Raw genomic sequence first — 22,258 nt, 5'->3', positions numbered from 1 at the left:
TTTTATCATTAGTATTTATGTATGTAATATCTCTGGGGGGCAGACTGTTGTCATTACTCCCTATTGGTTTCAAGTGCTATTCTGGGTTTTGTTGTAAACATTGAGTTGGGTGGCTTTGTGTTGATAATGGACTTTTATTGTGATTTCAGCGACCCAGCCCAATCCAGCTTTATTCCCCTCCTTTTATATTGGCCCCAATCAAAGATAAGCAGACGGAGCTGGGAGAGACATTTGGGGAGGCGAGCCAGAAATACAACGTCCTCTTTGTGGGCTACTGTCTGTCTCATGACCAGCGCTGGCTTTTGGCTTCCTGCACTGACCTCCATGGGGAATTATTAGAAACTTGTATTGTAAATATCGCTTTACCAAACAGGTGAGGAGCCTCAGTGTTTATGCTGCATATAAATTGATACTATGCCTTTCCTCAGATAGGAGTCATTCTGATTTTCCTTCTAAATGCAGTAGGTGCCCCGGTGGTGGGTTCTTTGGAATTTTCTGGGTTTTATCTTACTAAGTGATAACTTTGACTCATTTGGGGCCCTTTTCCCTACTTCTTTCCTTTTTAGATCACGGAGGAGTAAAGTATCTGCACGTAAAATTGGACTACAGAAGTTATGGGAGTGGTGCATAGGAATTGTCCAGATGACATCTCTACCGTGGAGAGTTGTAATCGGCCGACTTGGGCGCCTAGGCCACGGGGAGCTTAAAGGTGAGGGATTCCTGAAGCAGTCAGTACAGGAAACAAAGGAAAAGTGTTGAGCTAATGTTCCTACCTGAGCCAATGGAGGAAATTGCAAAGTTGGTAGTAAGAATAAAGCAGATTTATATCTTCTGATTCTTTTATTTTTTAAATTATTTTTTTAAGATTTTATTTTTTCATGAGAGACACACAGAGAGAGGCAGAGACACAGACAGAGGGAGAAGCAGGCTCCATGCAGGGAGCCCGATGTGGGACTCGATTCCGGAACTCCAGGATCATGCCCTGGGCTGAAGGCAGGCACCAAGCCGCTGAGCCACCCAGGCGTCCCTCTTCTGATTCTTTTAAATGTAGTTTTATATGCTGTTTTTAAACATTTCATCATCAACAAAGCCATTTACCAAAGAAAATCTTAAATACTGAACCCCAATTATAAGACAGAAAAAAGAATGTTCTATTAATCTAAAATTGATACTAAATTAGAACTTCTAAGGCTTATTTATGTACTGAGTCAGTGAGATCAAGTCAGCTTTAACATGAAAATTCCAGTGAGAGATTATGGACAATAGAAGAAGTCATATATAAGAATAGACTTCAGTTTCTTTTATTTATTTTTGGTGATTGATGGTGATAGAGTTTGTATTTATTTTATGTTGGCACAAGAGCAAGATAATCCTGATTTGCAAGGACAAGTAGTTGCAAGTTGGGATGGTCTTTATTCACATTGCAACTCTCTGATGGTCTTCAGTCTGAAGGCTTAAGAGAGCAGACTTTTTAAGTTGAATTCCCAAATATACCTACCAACTGCTAATATTTCCCATCATAAATATAACAGCTACAAAGCACTAAAGTAGCTAACAACATAACTGACCACTGGCTTTGAGCCAAGCTCATTTGCTATCTTAGTGTAGCTACTTTACATGAGCAGTATGAATATTTCTAGATCATTTTTTAAGGCTTATTAATTAATGACACCTTTATAAAAAGTTTAATATGTACATTTGGATGGAAGAGGTTTCTTCCCCCACCCCCCCAAGGTCTACACAAAAACAAAGCATATGCCACAAATAAGCATGGTGTTTTGTTGTTGTTGTTTTAAGATTTTATTTATTTTTTCATGAGAGACACAGAGAGAGACAGAGAAACAGGCAGAGGGAGAAGCAGGCTGCCTGTAGGAAGCCCGATGTGGGACTGGATCCCGGGTGTGGGGATCATGCCCTGAGCCACCCAGATGTCCCAGCATGGTGGTTTTGTGCATGCAAATATGTTAGAGCAGGTCAACAGACTTTCAACGTAAAGGGCCAGGTAATATTTTCAGCTCTGCAGACCAGTGTGTCCCTATTGCAGCCTCTCAATTCTGCCATTGTAAAGTCAAAGCAGCCACAGACAACACCTAAGTTGTATGTTTGGCTGTGTTCCAATAAAACTTTATTTACAAAAGCAAGTGGTGGGCAGGATTTGGCCTGCAGACCATAGTTTGCAGAACCCTTGCATTAGAGTGCATATATTGTTTCTTTGCATGAAATTTATATCAGGTATTTGTGGAATCTCTGAAATAAAACCCGATATGGATATAACTTGCATTGTAGCAAGTGCTCAAGTAAGTTAACTATTAGGGTTTAATAGTTGTTTATACATACATTACATTACATAAGTATTAAGTGTTTTCTTAGGGATCTATTATGTGCAAATTTTTTTTGACTAATTATACTGTAGGCTAATAGAAAATATTACCCTTTTCATTTTTTAAAGAATATCATACTTATAATGAATCTTGTATCAGTAGCCTGGAGGTCTGATGCATTGGGGGATTCATCATTTCATTTCTGTCAGAATTCCTGTCCTCTCTGTTGGTATGCCTTGTAGTCAGTCTTCCTCTTAAAGGGTTTAAGCTACTCTTAACCCCTGGGAAAAGTTGGAATATAATAGAAAAGAAGAAGAGGGGATAAAAATGTAGCCTACTAGTCTAGTCACTTGGTGTTTTGGACAATTATTAAGGCCACTGCCTTCCCTTGAATGATTTTTTTTTTTTAAGCAGGAGCACCCCCTTCTTATCTCTTAAGGGAAAGGAATGCGAGTGGGACTGACCCATCAAAAGGTTGAGAGAAAACGTACTTTCAAGGGATAAGACACCCAGAGGAGCCTAGTGTACAGGAAATCAGTTTGACAATCTACATTTCATTCCTGTGGGAATCTGAGGTCTGTGCCGCATTGCATTGCTGTGGGACAGTATCATACATGAGCCTACAGATTTCAGAGTCAGCTTTGTAAAGTTTTGTTCTTTATCACCAGAATATTTGTGGTAAAATACAAATACCACCTTTCCTTTCTTAATTTGGTTTTATTTATTTTTATTTTTATTTTTTTTTCTTCTTTGGTTTTAAATCCAGAACTCATGCCTGTTTGATTTTTCTATGGCTTTACAAAATACATTCTTCATGTCTTGGCCACTTTTACTTCAGCCACTTCAGTTTGAATATTTTTAGGAATATGAAATATGAAAAAAATTCTTCCTTTTACAAATTCGTTAAGGGGAGAACAGTGTGTTTGAAAAACTTAGTGAAAGTAGAAACCTGTAGTGGGGGAATGGTCTTTCATCAGTGGGACAGGACATGGATAGCAGTGTGCTACTGCAGGAGTATGGCATGCTTCGTGTCTGTTGGGTTGGGAGTCAAAAGAGAAGACAAAGTACTTTTCCATTCCCAGAGTAACATAACCCTCTACAGTTCTCTGAGTAGACATAGTGCCTTTGTGTGGAGGCAGTAAACAAATATTAGAAAATTTGTGCTAGCGTTTTAATCTGGACAATTAGTGCTACATCATTTGGAGCACTTCACTCACACTCATTGTTTATCAGCTCTCTTGGGCCTTCTAAGAAGAATTCCCCTTGTTTCTGCAAGGCTTGCCTTTCATGGAAACAGCCAGCCTACAGCAGTAAACAAAACTGAGGTTTGCCTCCCAACTGTGCATTCTTCTAAAGAAAAGTGCTGATGTGGGGGCAGGGTGGGGGCAGGGTGGGGGGTGTGAAAGAACCATACCTGGAGAAAAAGGAGAAGAAAGAACAGACTGGCCTCATCATCAAAAAGCATATGAAGTGCCTAAATCTGTGTGGATCTGTGCTGGACTCTCCCAGCTCATTTCAGACATTATTTTAGTCTACAGAATAGTAGGCTTTTGTTTCTTTGTTAATGAAGTGTAAAAGAGGTCAAGTAACATTTTCTTTGTAGCAAGGAGTAGAACCTGTGTAAAGCCTTATTCCCTTTAGGTCCAATTCTGGAAATTCAATTACCGGGCAAATCTGGTAAGCTTAAACCTCCTATCAATATGAATTTCTAAAGACTGTGTATGACTCTCATACCTGATTTCAGATTGGAGTATCCTCCTTGGAGAATGTTCACTACAGACAATCAGCAAACGGCTCAAGGACGTGTGCCGGATGTGTGGAATCTCTGCCGCAGACTCTCCTTCAATCCTTAGTGCCTGCCTGGTTGCCATGGAGCCCCAGGGGTCCTTTGTAGTGATGCCAGGTAAGTCTCTTTTTGTCAGTTTCATTAATTAGGTATCACATCAGTTCAGCTCATTCAAACTTAAAGTCTATAGACAAATGTAGAATAGACCTTCATTATCTTTGTGAGAGAAAATTGTACTTGGGGACAAAAATGGAAAACCATTGGTCTCTTCAAGGGGAGAGGTTTGTGATTTTATTGTCTTGATGACCATAACTTGGAAGAGAGCCTAAGTTCTGGGTATGACTGGCCAGTTCCCGTGGCCTGACCCTGATTGTTGTTAGTGTATGAGAATCACCCTCCAGAAACCACGAAAGTGGACACCACCATTGTGATACATATTTGAATATCCTTTTGAAGATAGATATTTGACACAAGCTCTAAGCAGCCTTGAGAGAATATTTTAAATCTTTCTGATGTGGTTGAGGATGAATGGTGAGACAAATAGAAGTAAAGTAGTTAGCATAGTATCTGGCCCAAAGGAAGCACTCAGTAAATGGGAGTGCCAGATAGATAGCCAAATGATTGTGGCCACAGAATTTTTAAAAAATTAACAACTAAGCCACTTTATAATTTATAACTAAGGAATTTTCTACCTTTTTAAGTCTGCTTTTATCTTCCAGATATGTCTCTGATCAAATGGGAGGTTCTGTCTACTTCCTCCCTATAAAAATCAGTAGTGTTGTGTGAGAATGAGCTTATTCATCATCAGTCCTATGAGAGGCATATGTCCTATGTTTGTTGGCCTTATTAGACCCTAGGTTAATTGTTGCCTGTACCACTTTGGCAAATTTCTTAAGTTCCCTGTTCTCGGTCTCATGATATGGGCATAATAGTTGTACCTCAAGGTAGGTATGATGACTGAATGAGATGATGTCAGTGAATACAGAGTTTAGCACAAAATTTGACATGTAGTAAGCATTCAATAAATGTTAGTTATAATAATTATTAGTTGAATGGTACCATTTCTACAGAATTGTATCATTTAGGAGAACAGTCCTTTATAAATTGTAAGCAACCACAGGTAGAAAGTGAGAGACTTATTCTTAGAACTGCTTCTTATAAAAATAATTAAAGCATATTGGTGGGCTCAGCCCAATTTTATCTTAACCTTTCCTGTGTGATATGAGACTTGGGTTATCACAGCTATGTGCTCTGAGTCTGTTTCTTTGAAGATATGTCAACACTTAGATGGAACTTTAAATGTGTATCCATTTTAGCAGTTGTATCAGACTCCTGTCTCTCCAGCTCAGGTCCTCCTGAAACTTTATTTCTGGAGTTGTTTACTGATGCACAGAAGGAACTGATACAATTCTTTCTTTCTCTTTCTTCTTTCATTTAAAGATGCTGTCACAATGGGCTCTGTTTTTGGCCGAAGTACCGCACTGAACATGCAGTCATCTCAACTGAATACCCCACAAGATGCTTCCTGTACGCACATCTTGGTGTTCCCAACATCATCAACCATCCAGGTGGCTCCAGCCAACTATCCCAATGAAGATGGGTTTAGCCCCAACAATGGTGAGTGTGGAGGGTTGTGTAGGGATAGAGCTCAGATTCTCCAGCAAGATGCAGAGCTAAAGTATGGACTCATGGGCTGTTGCATGTGTTTTAATAATCAACATATAAAATACAAAGAGGCGGGTGCCTGGGTGGCTCAGTGGTTGAGCATCTGCCTTTGGCTCAAACCATGATCCTGGGGTCCTGGGATCAAGTCCTGAGTCAGACTCCCTCTACCTACGTCTCTGCCTCTCTCTGTGTCTCTCATGGATAAATAAATACAATCTTTAAAAAAAAAAAATAAAATACGAGTAGGGGATTGAAGATTGGTTAGAGAATCTGTTTGTTTTTGAAGATTCACATACCCAGTTACCAAGACCAAATAAATATTTTCCTCTCTTGAATAATTAATTTTCTACTGTTTTTCCCTAAAGGCAAAACAAACAAACAAACAAAAAAAACACCTGCTTGGTAGTGTCCTCCACATGGGTGCCACTCTTCAAGTAAATAGTAGCTGATCTGATTTGAGACATATGAAGACTCCTAAGCAATATGAAGGAGCTTCTGTCTTTAGCTAATCATTGGGAATCTAATTTGCTCTAAAACAACTCCTTATTTGATTATTCTTTTTTTTTAATTTTAATTTTTATTTTTTTTATTCATGAGAGACAAAGAGAGAGGCACACAGGCAGAGGGAGAAGCAGGCTTCATGCAGGGAGCCCGACATGGGACTCGATCCAGGGTCCCCAGGATCACGCCCTGGGCCAAAGGCGGCACTAAACCGCTGAGCCACCCGGGCTGCCCTCATTTGATTATTCTTAATAGATGTTTTGGTTTGATTATCTGTCAAGGCATTTGTTGAGTAATGGTTATCTATAAACTGTTAAATACTTAGTATTATGTAGCCATTCACATTGCTTTTTGAAGATTTTTTTAATAGTTACCCGCATTTACCCCTGTTAAAGGGGGAGGGTAAAAGGATACCAGATTTTATATATAGTATGATCATAATGGAGTAATGATATAAGAAAAATTGTAGCAAAACATTCACAGTAATTGCATTCTGGGCAATTTCCAAATTTTCTGCTGTGTACCTTTTATAATGTGGAAGAAGATTTCTTAATGAAAACACAATGCTTTTATCTGCTTTTGGAGTAGGCCTCCAGTTTCAGGGCAAGTTCACACCTATTAACATGTCTTAATTCAGCCTCCAGTATTTTAGATGCTAATTGGATGCATAGATGGTGTCTGCTCTTTTCTTGGATGGTGTCAGTTGTAACTTTGTGTGATAATTAAATTGCTGCTTTAGCTCTTTTGCCATCTTTTTTTTTTTTTTTTTTTTAGATTTTATCTATTCATGGGGTGGGGGGCAGACACAGGCAGAGGGAGTAGCAGGCTCCATGCAGGGAGCCTGACACGGGATCCCAGGTCTCCAGGATCACGCCCTGGGCTGAAGGCGGTGCTAAACCGCTGAGCCACCAGGGCTGCCCTCTTTTGCCATCTTTTTATGTGCTTTTGGAAGCTATACAGAGTGTGGAGTTTTGTTTTATGTTTTTATTTCTCCAATCTGTTAATACTTCACATTAGATCATTGAGAATACAAAATGAAAAAATAATTTTCAGCACCTTGCACCCAGTAGACACACATGAATAATAAATCTTACTAAGTTATTAACAGCGTGTGTTTTTGTAACGTCATGGACTAACAAAATAGTATATATTGTTTAAGTTGTGGATGTGAGATATTTTTTAAATGTTTGTGTTTTTTCTCCTTCCTTTCTAGATGACATGTTTGTTGACCTTCCATTCCCAGATGATATGGACAATGATATTGGCATATTAATGACTGGGAACCTCCATTCCTCTCCCAACTCCTCCCCGGTTCCTTCCCCAGGCTCTCCTTCTGGAATTGGAGTGGGCTCTCACTTCCAGCACAGTCGGGTAAGGATGATTTGAAGTAGGTTGTTTAAAACAACCTCAGCCTTCAGGGAAAATAATCCTCTGGAAGTATAATCACCTTTTTCTGTCATGTACCTTTCTTCTAATGGTGTTGGTCCCTGGTACAAGAGAAATCAGTGTGGAAAAGTGACTCTGTAGTTGTTCTATTTTGAATGCAGGCAGGAATTAGAAATGGATTATTATTTCTGAAAATGTTCCTGATACATATGTTTTATCAGAAGAATAGTCCTATTACAGCAAGAAGGCTTTTTTGCAATGACTGTTTCCTAGCAAAAATTAGTTTTGGTTGCTTGCTGCTTCCTGGTTACTTATTTTTCATTTTTTGCCAAAATAGTTGCTTTTCAGGGGTTAGTTCAATAGGCTTGCTTACTTAACATGTAAAATAATTGTCTTAATTGAAGAACACATTATTGATGGTTGATTATTCTGAAGTAAGCCTTACTGTTCTTGTTTCATGTCATGGTGCCTTGATTTATATATATTTTCAGTCTTTTGTGTAGCCAGGTTTCGAAATGGCGAGGGCCCACAGAATGTTCATTTTGGACAAGTGTCTAGGTTAATGCCCCAGTATTAAGGAAGAACACCAGAGCTGACAACCAGTTTCCTCTTTAAATATCCCAGGAATTTTGGAGGTGAATTAACAGGATCGAAGAGTTAAAGGTTCTGCTGTAGCTTGTGTTAACTTTGTTTTAAAGTAGATGATTCATACCTTATCACTCTTGTACCTTTTGTTTAAAATATTGTGAGATTGAGGGTTTAAGACATAGAAAAATGGCCATGTCTACTCTGTTAAACTGGGCAAGCACACACAACTCTGCTCACACTCATTTAGACAGAGCTGTAGTAAGAAGACTTAGTTTTCTGTCCATGGGGCTTTCATTGCCAGCCTGGAGTTCATGGAGGGACAGTCAAAGAGAAAGAAGATTAAAAATGTTAGTTAGCAGATAAAACCAGGGATGAGTGACTCAGTAGACTACATTCATGTAACTGCCTGTCCCCCAGTCCTCCTTTCTGAAGGAAGAGCATTTTAAATGTCTTTATTTTCTCCATAGTCATTTGTCAGTTCATGACAGTTTATTGGTTCTTTGGAGATTATTGTGATGGAAACCAAGAGCACAGATTTTATATCAGGTAGTTTCAATTTAGAATTTGAATTCTAGAGGCAAAGAACATAGCAAGCAAGAATGCATGCCCTGGAGTTTGATAGATGTAGCTCAGAGTTACAGCTGTATGACTTGTAGGTTGGTAATCTTGATCAAGTTACTTGACCTTTCTCAGCCTCAGTTATCTTATCTGTGAAATGGAAATAACAGTAATCACCTTTCAGTGCCCACGGTTGCACTAGCTTATCCAAAAACAAAGAATTGGTCTTTGAAGTGTCATGTGAGTTCTGTAGAAACAGAGCTTTGCTGTACTTTCTGCCTTTGTTGGAGCCTCAAGCCCTGATGTCTGTGATTGCATGTCAGAGTTTAAACAGCAGTGCTCTGCAGCTGGGCAGGTGGCCCTTTTCAATGTTGAACACCTGCAGCCTGGTGACCCCTGCAAGGCTTTCAGTAGTTCCTCTTTCAGAACCATTAAACATTCTTTGATACCCAATTAAGGCATTACAACAGGGGAAAGCATTTACTCAGGGTTGTAGTAAGTTTTTATTTTTTAACCAACTCAGATAATACAACTTGGTGTGATAGTTGACGATTATTTTTGTCCTCCCAACAGAAGGCCTTTGAAAACAAATGATTACTTTTTATTCCTTGCATAAAAGGTTATTTTCAGCTCTTAAAGCCAGCTAAAAGAATCAAAGATAAAGAAAATGTCAATTGCAGAAACCCGTCATAAGGCTCTCACAAGGGTTTTATACTAAGGAGTTTGCTAAAAATTAAAAACAAGTCCTCTTCACCAGCAGATCTTACACTGCTGGGAGGTCAGTGACACTGTATCACATGGAGTGGTGCAGTGTTAGGTTTTCCTAACATCCATGTTGTTGACACTAGACTGTCGGGTACGCTCATGTATTTTGGTTGATTGCTGGTGAAAGAGCACCTGGGTGTGGGGGGTGGGTGCCTTCAGCTGCCAGAGGCCATTCTTTCCACCTTTAGTTTGATGTCTGATGCCATGGAACACGTCTTACATTTAACAGAAAAGAAACCAGAGCAAATATATCTGTATTTGCTTGGCTGATTGAAATTAGTTTAGCTGGTACCATATTTCTCATCAGATGTCTGTGCATGCAGCGAACACCATGTTTCTCCTGTTGACCTTTCTCAGTCACCGGTGTTTTTGTGCAAAAAGCTGCCAGAAAGGGGTCCACAGTGTGTAGAGTGACTTGGTAAAAAGTTGATTTTCAAAGCTTTATTTGAAGTGATATAAATGCTGATCATGCTCTTGGGACTTTGTTTTTCAGAGTCAGGGTGAGCGTCTTCTCTCTAGAGAGGCACCCGAGGAGCTGAAGCAGCAGCCTCTGGCCCTTGGGTATTTTGTATCAACTGCCAAAGCAGAGAATCTCCCACAGTGGTTTTGGTCGTCGTGTCCCCAGGCTCAGAACCAGTGCCCCCTCTTCCTAAAGGTTGGTTTGGTGTCATATTTGAAGTTTGGGGGAGGAGTATAACTTAGACTTAAATTGGGGTTTGGTTAGAAACTTGTGTCTCAGTCCCCACAATCATACTGTGGTCCCTTTTTCTTTCACATCTGCTTCTACTCTGAGGGTATTTTAATTACAGTTGTGGTTGTGGGGTGGGGGTGGGCGGTGGGCGGTGGTTAGAACTCAGGAGAGGAACCCAAAGCCATGGCACAAAGGAAGCAATCACATTAACCTAAGTTGGAGACTTTGTGGGACCCACAGGGCATGCTGCCTTGCCACCCGTGAAGGTAAACTTAGGTGGAGGTGATCTGGATTGGCTGATCTCTTCCTCCCTTGCCACAGGCTTCATCTTTCTTCATTAGAGTAGGGCAAGAGGCAGCTAAATTTACGTTTACACACGCTCCTTCCTGTATCAGTCTTGGAACCCTTTAATACAAATTAAGGGTTAAAACAAAAGATCTCCTACTTCCAGTTTGCTTGAAAGAGCCTGGAATGAAATCCACGTTTCACCCACAGATTGGCAAGAAGCCAGAAGTTTGACAACATGCTCTTTTGGCAGGGCTGTTGGGAGATGGCCCTGGTGCCAGTAGGAAAGCCAAGTGACACAACCCCCCTCGCTTCCCTTTTGATGCTGCAGTTCCACCTCTGGAAATCTATTCAGAAGAAACAGGCAAAATCAAAAAAATGATAAATGTAAAAGATGGGAAACACTTGAACTGTCCATCAGTAAGGAACTGGTTGAATAAACCCGTACATCTGTTCAGTGGAGTGTTAATGTGAGGATTATTGTTATATAATCATTCTGTGGAGTGTAGATTACCTTGTAGTGATTGTGATAAGATGGGTGCGCGCGCGCACACACACACACACAGGCCTGCTCTGTTTTCAAAAAGAAACAGTGGAAGGGTTGGACCAGAAACAGTTGAAGCAATTTTCTTTAACTAATGGCTATGACATATTGTGAAATCAAGGAAGTTATATAAAATCCACGTCATCTTTATTTCAAATTAGACTTGTCAGGATGAACCTAGATTTATTTTTCCCTCTTAAGAAAGGTGTACACTTTTTTTTTTTTTTTTTTTAGCTCGGTCTACTGCAAAACTTAGGAGCAGTGACAGCATAGTATCCATAAACAACTCTCTTGCTACAGTTCTGGTTCTGAAATACCATTTATCATTTAAAAGAACCAGAGTCCCTTGGAATAAATGACTGATTATAGGTCTGAAGTAAGAAATATTCAGGATGAACCTTTGCTATGTTGTCCCACTGAAAAGCAAGGAAATTACTTAAGATAATTAGAGTTACTTCAAAGGACCCAGGAGCCAGCTGGAGGGTTCTCATTGCCCAAGGATGGGACAGTTTGAACATAAAGAACAGTGGTAGCAGGAGAATGAAACAAATACATGGGTTCATAATTGTGCTGAAAACCAGAACATTTTCTCAGTCACCTTTTGAAACTACTAGAACAGCAGCTTACTAAGTCGAAAACTAAAAAATAAAGAAGCATTTATATTAACTCTCACATACTATATTTCTCAGTTATTTAATAAAGTAAAAATTAGGTGAAAAAGTGATGGGGAACTTATTAAATGGAGCATGCTGGTAACCTGCTGAACACGGTGATCAATCCTACTTCAAGTGGGACAATAGACATTAGTTGCCTTTTGATGTGATGCAATAAGAAGGACATAGCACCAGTTAAGCAGTATTCTTGCACCCTTATCCCCTCCATCTAGAAAGAAACTGAACCAGTTAGAGCCTCTAAATCTATGGATTTACAGAAGAAGTCAGGAGAGAATGTATTAACCCCACCACAAGGGGACAGTTAGCCATATCCAGACCCTGAGGCCTTCTAGAGATTAGGACTTCAAGAGGCAGGTCTTTGAATCATTTGAAACGCATTTATATTTGCAAAGCTAGCTTTTTTCCAACTCTAGGATATGGAGTTATTTGGGATCACATTGGAGTTACTGAGAGCCTAAAATTAAGGCTTCTGGAGGCTGTGGCTTCTAAAGACTCCAGAGGGCGTCTGCAACTAGCATACATTGGTCTTCCTTTTTTCTGCCCCATGGTTGAGGTTGTCAGAAAGGTAACTGTCTCTGTTCTTTTACCAGGCTTCACTGCATCACCACATTTCTGTAGCACAGACGGATGAACTTCTCCCTGCCAGGAATTCTCAGCGGGTTCCACATCCTCTTGACTCCAAAACCACATCTGATGTTTTAAGGTAGATACAGACATAGGCAACATAGCAGTACAGTGTGAAATAATCCTCCTTCACTTTTGTTTTTCCAAGGTGTATTTAATTAAAATGCAGAAAAGGTGCTACCTTTTGTGCTGTGGAGCACTGTCTGATTAGCCGCTGAGAGTTGCAGTCCCCCCATATGAGCACTGGACAGAGAGTATAGTATACTTTGTTAAATGGGATAGGTATGTGCAGTACAATTGTCCTTGCTTCCTATTTAAAGGAGGCATTTTATGGTGATGAAAATAGATCAGAATAGGGGGTGGATGGTTAGAAGACAGAGCCTAAAAGTTCAAGCGCTTGGTTTTGAAAGCATCTTTTTTACTTCTTCTGACATAAGTTATATAAATAAAATTAACTAGAACATAAATTCCATAGTTAGGAAGTATCTTCCAGAAGGATGCAGTAATTCTCTTGCACTGTAGCGGGCCACAAACATTCTTCAAGTACCTTGAGGAAATGCCAGCTTTTTCTAGTGTTTACTAACTCTAAAATGATTTGGAAATTATAGTTAAGCAAGAACCTGATCAACATGATTTTGGCTTTCAGGGTCTCTAGTGCAGCACCGTCCAAGAGAAATACAATGTAAGCTACATTTCTAATGAAAATTTTTTTAGTAGCAACATTAAAATAGTAAAATAAATTGGTGAAGTTAAAATGTATCAATTATACCAAAAGTATATCAGAATAATATCAAGTATATGAAAAACAGTATCATTTCAGTAGTTAACATAAAAATATTCATGAACTATTTCACATGTTTTGTTTTTTAATATGAATTCCTTGAAATCCTGTTTTTATATGATAGCATATGTGATTCCATTTGTGGCCAGTAATGCAGGGCTAGGCAAAGCGGATGTGTGAGAAAAGTGCCACAGGGAAACCTGAGACAAGTGAAAGAATGACACAGGCCCTCCCTGCCAACTCCTGGAATGTTGACGTATAGAACCAGCCTTGCCTCTGCTGTGCTTCGTGCCCCTGACCTGTCTCTTCTCTCCGGCAGGTTTGTTTTGGAGCAGTACAACGCTCTATCCTGGCTCACGTGCAATCCGGCTACCCAGGACCGTACCTCCTGCCTTCCCGTCCACTTTGTGGTGCTCACTCAGTTGTACAATGCCATCATGAATATACTTTAATTGGAAAAGCACTTGTTCTCTCTGGCTCGGTTCCTCCTCCCTGCAGCCTCAGCCCAAGGAGCCTGCTACACTCTGCAAATGCCCCACATCCTCTTCTTGAGACCACTCTCCACAGTCCTGCACTGTGATTACTCCTCAGCAGGCACAGGTCATTTCTGCAGTGTTCATTCCCAGAGGGATTCATTGATACTTCTCTCATGGACCCGGAAACTTCCATAAGCAGTGACTTTTAGCCAGTGTTATGGTGTGTGCAGCCCCAAACCACTGGTCCGCAGGAAGTTTGTTGGTGGTGGTGGTGGTGGTTTTTAAGAGGGAAACAGAAGAGACAGTATCCTTTTGCACAAGAGTCTGTGTTTCCAGTCTCTGTTTAAAAACAAGGGCAGTTTAGCCCTTTTGGATATAATCCTCTAGTTATTGGTGTATGGCCTGTGGGTTACCCGAACTCCATAATCTGGGACTTCTTAAAAATAAGAACCAGCTCAAGTATATGATCTCATAATGGGGTTTCTGTCTCCCTAGTGCCCCCATCTAGATTGGCATGGATGCTTTGGTTGACTTCATACCTGTGTGTAGATACAAAAGGTCTGGAGACATCTTCATTTTGTTTATTTATTTTAAGTTGTTTTGTCATGTTTTTTTGTGACTTTCTTTTGATTTTTTTTTAATTCATGAGGACCAGGTACAGTAGCTGAAACCCAACTCAGATCCACCATAGGATTCTTTGACTACATACCTCTGTCCTAGAAGCCGGAAAAGGAGTGAAAACAGATTGGGGAGATAAGCCTAAAAAGTAATATATTCAAAACCACCCAGCAGTAGGCTTTATTAAGAACAAACTGGGTAAACATTCTGCCATGTTTCTTATTAAAAATGGCCAGCGTTTCATGAAGGATAACATTTTTATACAGAAGGCAGTCAAGCTCAACCCAGAGCCATGGAGGCAAGTACCTTCATTAGTTTTATATAGTCACAACGGAAATATATTTTCTAGTGAATTCTTATTGAAAGCCAGGTCTCTCCTCTCATTAGATCAAAAGGGACTCATGTACATATCATAATTGAAAGTGTTTGCTCATAAAATCAGTTATAAATATGGTGACTTTTTTCTGGACCATAGGAATATTATTTCAAAGAAATATTACAACTTAACCATTAAATTAGTACTTGAAGTTGAGCCTTTGTGGTGGGACTTTTTTAAAAAAAATATAATGCCTTTTTAAAGCATTAATGGCTAATTGAAGTATTTTATGACTCCTCATTCCAGGCCCCAGAGGGTTGTCTTTAAGACCCCGTTTCTGACCTTGACGTCGCAGCGTGTTTCTGTCTGAGGGCAGTGGGCGTGGGCTTGCCTCCCGCAAGCCACTCTGGTCAGGCTGTTGAGCTCTAGTCATCTGTGGAGAGAATCATGCAAATTTTAAAGTTCTTCCAAGAGACTTCCATATCCTGGTTATTAACAAAAAAAAAAAAAAAAAAAAACAAACAAACAAAAAAAGAAAAAAATGTAATAACTGATATGATTTTGTAAAAGTATTTTTCTTGAAATAATCTAACGTTTAAAACATTATATTAAAAAAGTTGTGTGGTGGGAATATGTAAGCAGAGAAATAACTTGTAAATGGATAATTTTATTCTCTGTACCACCAATTGGGGGGGGGGGATGACTTTCACAATGTATAGGTTAAAAAAATCTGATATATCAAACCATTTGTATCTAATGTGTACAGTGTAAAATTGACTTTAAAAATATTGCAGTGCTATTTTTTCTTAATCAGAAAGGAAAAATTCTCAAGGCCTTTTGAAGAGCATAAGATGATGAAGATTGTAAACTTGTATAAAATTATCTTGGTGAGAAGACAAATTGTAAAGTAGATATTTGTAATCTTTTACCACTTTGGGGTTGCTTTTTTTCCCAGAATTCATCAGAACTTTGAATTTTTTTTTAATATGGGCTGTTTTTAATGCAGGGGCTTTTCTTCCCTAGAAATCCAATTCTAAGCAAAAAAAAAAAAAAAAAAAAAAGAAAAAACCCACAAAAAACAAAAAACCCCTACAAAAATTAAAAAAAAAAAAAAAAGGCAGCAAAGGGTAGTTTTCATCTGGTGTCTTTTATTTAAGTTTTTTAAGTTAAGAAAAGCTGGTGACATATTTATACGTTTTTGTGCAAAAATAAATGAATGGCAATAGATTTTAAAAAATCTTATTATGTACTTCTGTGTGAAAAAGTCTGTATAATATTTCCCTTAAATATGCATTATTTTACTTGTGAGTTTTTTACTGAATTAATCTGAAATGTACAAGCCCTGGATTTGCTACAGAGTGAGAAGTTATTTTATTTTTTTTTTATTTTTAATTTTGGAAATCCTGCAGAAATCAGAACTCTTACCATGGTTTGAACTAAAAAGGGGAAATGGGGAGGGGAAAGGGGTGGGATTGTCCAGCATGCTTGTATGTATATTTCAGAACCTTTTTTAAATGTAAAAGCTGTACATTTCTGGGAAGTTCTGAATTTCTTTTGTTTCCTTTTTTCCTTCAAGCATTTTGCAGTGAGCTTCTTTTATATATAGCAAACAATTTGAAAGAATACAAAAATATGTGAAGTTCATTTAAAACTACAGTATAGCGCTGGTACAGTACACTAAAGACTTTGATAAAAAGAAACAATACTAAAAGGCCTCCATTTTAAATGTCATTCATATATACCTTGTGAATGAGAGCTATATACTTTTACACACTTTTTTAGAGGAATAAATTATTGAATTACTGAAACTTTGAGTGGCTTTTTTCCCTCCCATCCTGCTTTATAACAAAATTATTTACACCTATTCAAAAGGTGTTTGTGTAATGGATTGAACATTCCTTGACTAGGAGTCAGGCTCTACCTTCCAGAGCAACACAGACATAGAATTTTATTGCCGTGACCACACTAACCAACAATTGTTCTCAGATGGTGTCCTCATGCGCCAGGGCACTAGTGCATTCCTAGATTAGTGTGTAGAGTCTGCGCGGGCACGCGCGCGCACACACACACCCCATTGGATTAGGAGTCCTGGTGTCCAGTTCTTTAACTGTCCTGAGTAGATCAGATCTGTGTTTCCCACAGATTGTGGTCAGTCTTAGAACAAATTATGAGTCTGTTTTCTACTTCCTTTCTCTTCACGGTCTGGGCCAGTTTCTTTTTGATGTTCCTTAGAAATAACAGAGCCCTCTTTGCTCTCTGCCCTATTCACAGGCTGTGATAATAGAATGCCACCTAAGACATGTATGAGCAGGGCGCTGGTTGACTGCACGGCAGCCACTATGCTGTTCCCCTCGGGTCCATCCAGTAGGAAAAACTACCTGCCCCTTAGGGGCAGAATCTCTTGCAAAAAATGGTAAAAACCTCAGGACTTGGCAGAGCTTATAGTAAAAGTTTGACTAAATCTCGAAAGACTTTGCTATTAACCTTCCTCCATCTATTTAGAAATACACATTGTTCTGAATTTAACATGGTCTGAACCTAGAGGTAAAGCTGTTGAGACTGCTCAGCCTTGGTTATTGTATCTGCAAATGAGGGAGGAGCAGGAGTCTATGAGAAATGCTCTGCAAATAGCACGCTGTGACCATGTTATCATAGTTGTACCATTGAAGAAGGCAAACAGGCCACATTGGGGTTAGAAGACCCTTCAGAAGGTCTCTGCCTCATCCATCACCATGGCCCTGTTTGTAATGCTGCTGGATGAAGGCAATATTAAAGAATCCCACATTTCCTGGCTCCATTGTAATCAGTCCTATGTCCCCTCAATCATCAGAATTAGATGGTGTTTTTACAAGTGTTCATTAGCTTAGATACTTGGCTCCTACATTGGGTGGGACTTGATCCAACAGTTTGTGAACATTGTTTTCATAACCACTGGCTGCACCAACCTGGTGACCATAGCTAAGTCTGTTCAAGGCAGGAAAAGTTATTTTTGCAAATCGGGTGGAGATAAGTCTGACCAGGCCTTCAGGAGCCATCAGCCTCTAGCCATTCACTTTGCTCCAATTCCCAGTACCACCGGTTAACCCCCACCCCAATGATGCCATAGCACCTTTTCATGTGTCTGCTATTCAGGAAGTTGGGGAGCAAGGAAATTTGTTCCCAACAGTTATCAAAGAGCCAACATATCTTTGGGTAAAAAAAAGTGCAGTTTGTCAATAGAAAGTTTTAAAAGCAGACTCCTCATAAGACTTAATGCTGAAGCCGGAGCCACATACTGGAAATTGCCTTTGCTGCTTGTCGTTTACACAAGCCATTACGTAAAGAACATTTGTTCTTTCGCTTTTGAATCTGCCACATGCTAAAATCCTATCAAAATTGCGATTTTAGTGTATCACTATGTTATCTTGGTGTTGCATGATTTGCTTGTTTACATCCCCTTGACAAAAAGGTCACTTAGTAATTATTTCATGCCATTAATTCCTAATGAGATGCCATTAGGAAATTTTGTTGTGCCAGGTAATTGTGTGGTTGTAACAATTGCCCTGGGCATCTTACCCCACGGGGAACCAGATTTACCCATCTTCTGCTACTTCCCTTGAAAATTTCAGGTCAAGTTTAAAAGATTTTTTTGACACTTCCTGCTTCTGGCTAGAACTCCAAAGTAATGAAGCAGGTAAGAAATAGAAGTTGATGAGGAAGAAAGTTCAATCTCCAGGACAGAGCACTGGTAAGACTGAAGTATTTTTTTTTTCCTCTGTAAAAGGTTATTTCCTCAATAAGCATTAGTTACCAGGTGATAGGAAGGCACAGAAAACACAGGGGTCAGTCTCTCTCTCTTTTTTTTTTAAACAAGCAGGGAAGTGAGAAAAGCACATTTTGTTTCAATAATCTGCTAAAAATTGCATCTGTCTGGGCTGTTACTCCGTACTGTTCATTTGTAGGTGTCAAAGCAAGTCTGTCTGAAGAGTGCTTAACGTCATCCCGCTACTCCAAACAGGCAAACGTGTACAAATGAGCAGCACTTCTCATTGTGTCCTGGCTGTTGCTGCCTATTTTATGGCTTCATTGTCTTGTTAGCAGATTAGGCATGTTGCAATCTACCTGTTTAAGAAAGCCAGACAATATTCAGGAAAATCACCCATGCCAGAGCTAAGAGGAGAAGGCTAACGCAAGGAAAAATGTGTGCTCTGGGGGAAAATCAATTTAATTAAACATGTAAGATAGTCTTTGTCTTACTTAATTTGAGCTTGAACATCTTTCAAGAAACATTTCATAAGTTAGCTTCTCTTATTTAAATCTTTGTTCACTTAGAGGTCTTGATGTTCTTACTAATTTACACGCATTGTTTACATAAGTAACTTCCTGTCTGCTTTCACAAGCGTGTGAGTTCTCATTCCAGAAGACAGAATGTTCCAATAGTCATATATACACACATAGACCAATTTTTGTTCCTATTGATAGATCTCTTCACAAAGCTTATGGAGGTTATCTCCCTAATAAAGTCCCTTATTATGGACTTTAATAATATATCTAGGGAGGTCAAGTCGGCCTCACAGGATGAATTGATGACACCCCTTCCCCCCAGTCATTTTTTGTGACACAGGAGCATTGACCTTACATGACAACTCTGTTTGGCTGAGAGTAGGGAAATGTTAGCTGAACGTTGATTGTTGAAAGAGTGGAATCCACCTCAAAAATTGAAAATAATTTACAAGCTAATTCATCATATGTCGATGCCTTTGGGAAAGCAGAAAATATATATTAGAAAATATAGGAACTTCTTTTTTTTGTGGTTGATTTAGGTTTCCTATTTCATCTGAAAATTTTGGTAATTTGGAATTTTATAGGGAAAAAAATGAGTTTTCCCAATGCATTAGTATGCAACTGTGCAGAGCACTCCCTTAATTCTGAATGCATTGTTTTTGGTAACATACGCTCCTTCTCATTTCTAACAATATTGATGCAGGGTTTTTTTCCTTGATTTATTTTCTAGCAGTTTGCTGTTTTCTTAGTTTCGTTTGATTTTTTCCAAAGAAACAGCTCATGGATTTAACAATTCTATTTTTATCCTGGCTTTTATCTTGCTGTTCCTTCTCCCAGTATCCTTGAGAGTTTGTTTCATTTTCCTTGAATCTTAATTGCCTGCTTAGTTAATTTATTTTCACTTTTGATGACACAGGCATTGATAGCCTGGGGGCTTCTGGATGCATGTGGCCCTCCTCAGGTGATACGCTGAAGTCTTCACATGTATGCATTTTTCTGGGGAAAGGGTCTGTTGCATCCCATGTCTGACCCTGAACGGGTCTGTTGCATCCCATGTCTGACCCAGTAAGATGACTGATCTGGGACTGTGTTAGAGTTGATTGCATCCTGCGGGTTTTGATGTTTAATGTTTTCAATTTTATTTTTAGAATTTAATTCTTCGTTTCCCATTTTTTTTAATAAAGGAAAATTCTCTTTGGACTTCAAGTCTCTTGGACTCTAATTTTCTCTTACTACAATGTAATCTAGTAATGATTAGTCCTTGCAAACATTCTCTGGAACCTTCAAAACAAAGTGTGCCCTATTAAGCAGTGCTGTCTCATAAAAATACAGTGTGAGTCATAAATGTAATTTTATATTTTAGTAGCCACATAAAAAAGTAAAAAGGTGGAATTAATTTTAATAATATATCTTCTTTAACCTAATATATCCAAATTCTTATCTTTCAACATGAAATAATATAAAAATTGCCAATGAGATATTTAGCATTTTAATTTTTGCACCGAGTCTCCAAGATCCAGTTAATCATTGTACATTTACCACACATCTAAATCTAGAAGCTAAATTTCTATGGTTAGAGTAAAAGGCGGTTCTATCAAATAACGTTGCATTTAACAGAAAAAAAAAATTTGCACTGCGTCCCTTTGTTGTAAATTTTAATTGAATTTACAAATTAGTTTACAATTTACAAATTAGTTCCTCAGCTCTGCTCACTGCATCTCTGAGTGTTAGACACACAGGCATCTATTGGAAGTGGTGGCGCTAGGCGTAAAGATTGGAAACCAATTCTATACTGAGTGTATTGTTTCTTCTATGCCCCTGTCAAGACCTCAGACTGTCCTAGGCGGGTAGCAGGAATTAAAATTTCCCACTGCAATTTTGGGCTGTCCTTTTTTCTTTTGTACTACATTACTGGTGCATAAAGGTTTATGATGTATTTTGTTATGTAATTTATCTCTGTATCATGACCCTTCGTAATACGTTTGCTTTAACTTCTCTTTTGATATTAATATTGCCACTCCTGTTTTCCTTTTATTAGAATCCTGGTGTTATATCTTTGACCAACCATTTATTTTGAACCTTTGTCATTTTGTGTTAGGTGTTCTTCATACACATTGTTGCATTTTATTTCTTAACAGAATAGTAATTTCATTTCAGTAGGGTGATTTTTTTACCATTTGCATTTCCTGTTCTATGTTTTGACTTGTCAGCCAATTCTTTTATGAAAATACACATATATATTTATTTGCTTTTACTTTTTTAGTTTTGCCTTTTTGTGTATGGACTCTGCCATTTACTTGCATCTCTTAAAACATTTTGGAAAGAAACCTTTGTTTTTGAATTCTATTAGTGATTACTGTATAACAGTCCACAAATATTCACGATGCTCTTACTCCATACGTCTCCATTAAAAGAAAATCCCCTCTTCTCCACCATCCCACCTCCCGTCTCCCCCTCTCATGGGCGTGGAGCCGCGTGCAGCCAGCAAACCCATTCCTTTCTTCAGCTGGGCGGGGAAGGGGTGGTCTGGTTCCGCGGCCAGCCAGTCTCCCTCAGCTTGCCTCCCCCAGGCTACCTGTGGGCTCTGCTCCTGCTGAGCTGCCCATCACATGAGCTCCTCATCCAGATCCTTCTCTGGGCAAGCCGGTCGGTGGTTTCCAGGAGCCAGTGAGCATTCAGATTCCCAGGCGACTCTGGCCCAGGGATCCGTGGACCGCGCTTTGAGAAACACTTGGCCAGTTCAGCTTCCCCTGGGCTGACGGGCGGGCAGGTCGGTAAGTGGTCCCTTCGGCCGTCCACCGCCGTGACTGTCAGAACTCAGGAGGTTTTGTCTCCCGGTACTTTGGTTCCGTCATCTCCTCCTTCCCCGTGGCTGCCCGGATCCGTGGCTGGGACTCCCCGTCCGCCTGCTGGGCATGGCCCGGCCAGCCTGGCCTCCCGCTCTGTCCCCGCCCGGCGTCGCCCAAGGCCCGAACCTCCCTCCCTCCCTCCCTCTTCCCGCCCCGAGCCCCTCGCTCGCTCCGCGTCCTCAGAGTCCTTGGGCCTCCTTGGGGCCGGCCGATGGGACACTGCAAGCAACAGGACGGGCGTGGGGCACAGCCCCAAGATGGACAGAACGTGCACGACCACACGGAGCGAGGGCCGCCGCCCGACGGAGGTGCTCGCGGGGCTGCGGGCTGCGGGGCCAGGGGCCGGGGGTGGGCGTCAGGGTTGCAGCAGCAGGTGTAGACGCGCCAAATGCCGAGCTCCGTCTGCAGGCCACACTCAAGAATTAGGGTCCTTGAAGAACGCGGGACTGAGTTGTAAGCAAGTGTTTACAGGAGCGGACTGACCTGCTGGAACTACTCCTGAGCTGGGGGGGGGGGGGTGAGGGGGTGGCGGGGAGGGTCGTGCAGGCCCAGGGCCCAGGGGGGCAC

The 22,258-nt window shown here is 40.0% G+C and overlaps 1 protein-coding gene across 9 annotated transcripts in view; it reads left to right on the top strand.

The window, feature by feature from the left end:
• The window catches only part of MED13L (mediator complex subunit 13L), a 294,941-nt gene extending 278,554 nt beyond the window's left edge, over positions 1-16,387 (top strand). For 6 of the 9 annotated variants that reach the window (XM_072802653.1, XM_072802652.1, XM_072802658.1 and 3 more), the window contains 9 exons: positions 150-373; positions 567-709; positions 4,066-4,224; positions 5,548-5,724; positions 7,487-7,644; positions 10,064-10,225; positions 12,355-12,467; positions 13,035-13,070; positions 13,489-16,387. In XM_072802653.1, coding sequence (XP_072658754.1) covers positions 150-373; positions 567-709; positions 4,066-4,224; positions 5,548-5,724; positions 7,487-7,644; positions 10,064-10,225; positions 12,355-12,467; positions 13,035-13,070; positions 13,489-13,621 — 1,305 coding nt within the window. In that variant the 3' untranslated portion in view covers positions 13,622-16,387. Of the gene's footprint in view, positions 1-149; positions 374-566; positions 710-4,065; positions 4,225-5,547; positions 5,725-7,486; positions 7,645-10,063; positions 10,226-10,756; positions 11,017-12,354; positions 12,468-13,034; positions 13,071-13,488 lie in introns of those variants that run through there. The other 3 variants (XR_012019241.1, XR_012019242.1, XM_072802654.1) reach the window with 3 other exon arrangements.
• Positions 16,388-22,258: the final 5,871 nt, after the last annotated feature.

This window comes from Canis lupus, chromosome 27 (genome assembly GCF_048164855.1).
Source record: "Canis lupus baileyi chromosome 27, mCanLup2.hap1, whole genome shotgun sequence".
Taxonomy (NCBI): domain Eukaryota; kingdom Metazoa; phylum Chordata; class Mammalia; order Carnivora; family Canidae; genus Canis; species Canis lupus.
This window is presented reverse-complemented; position numbering and strand designations above follow the sequence as displayed.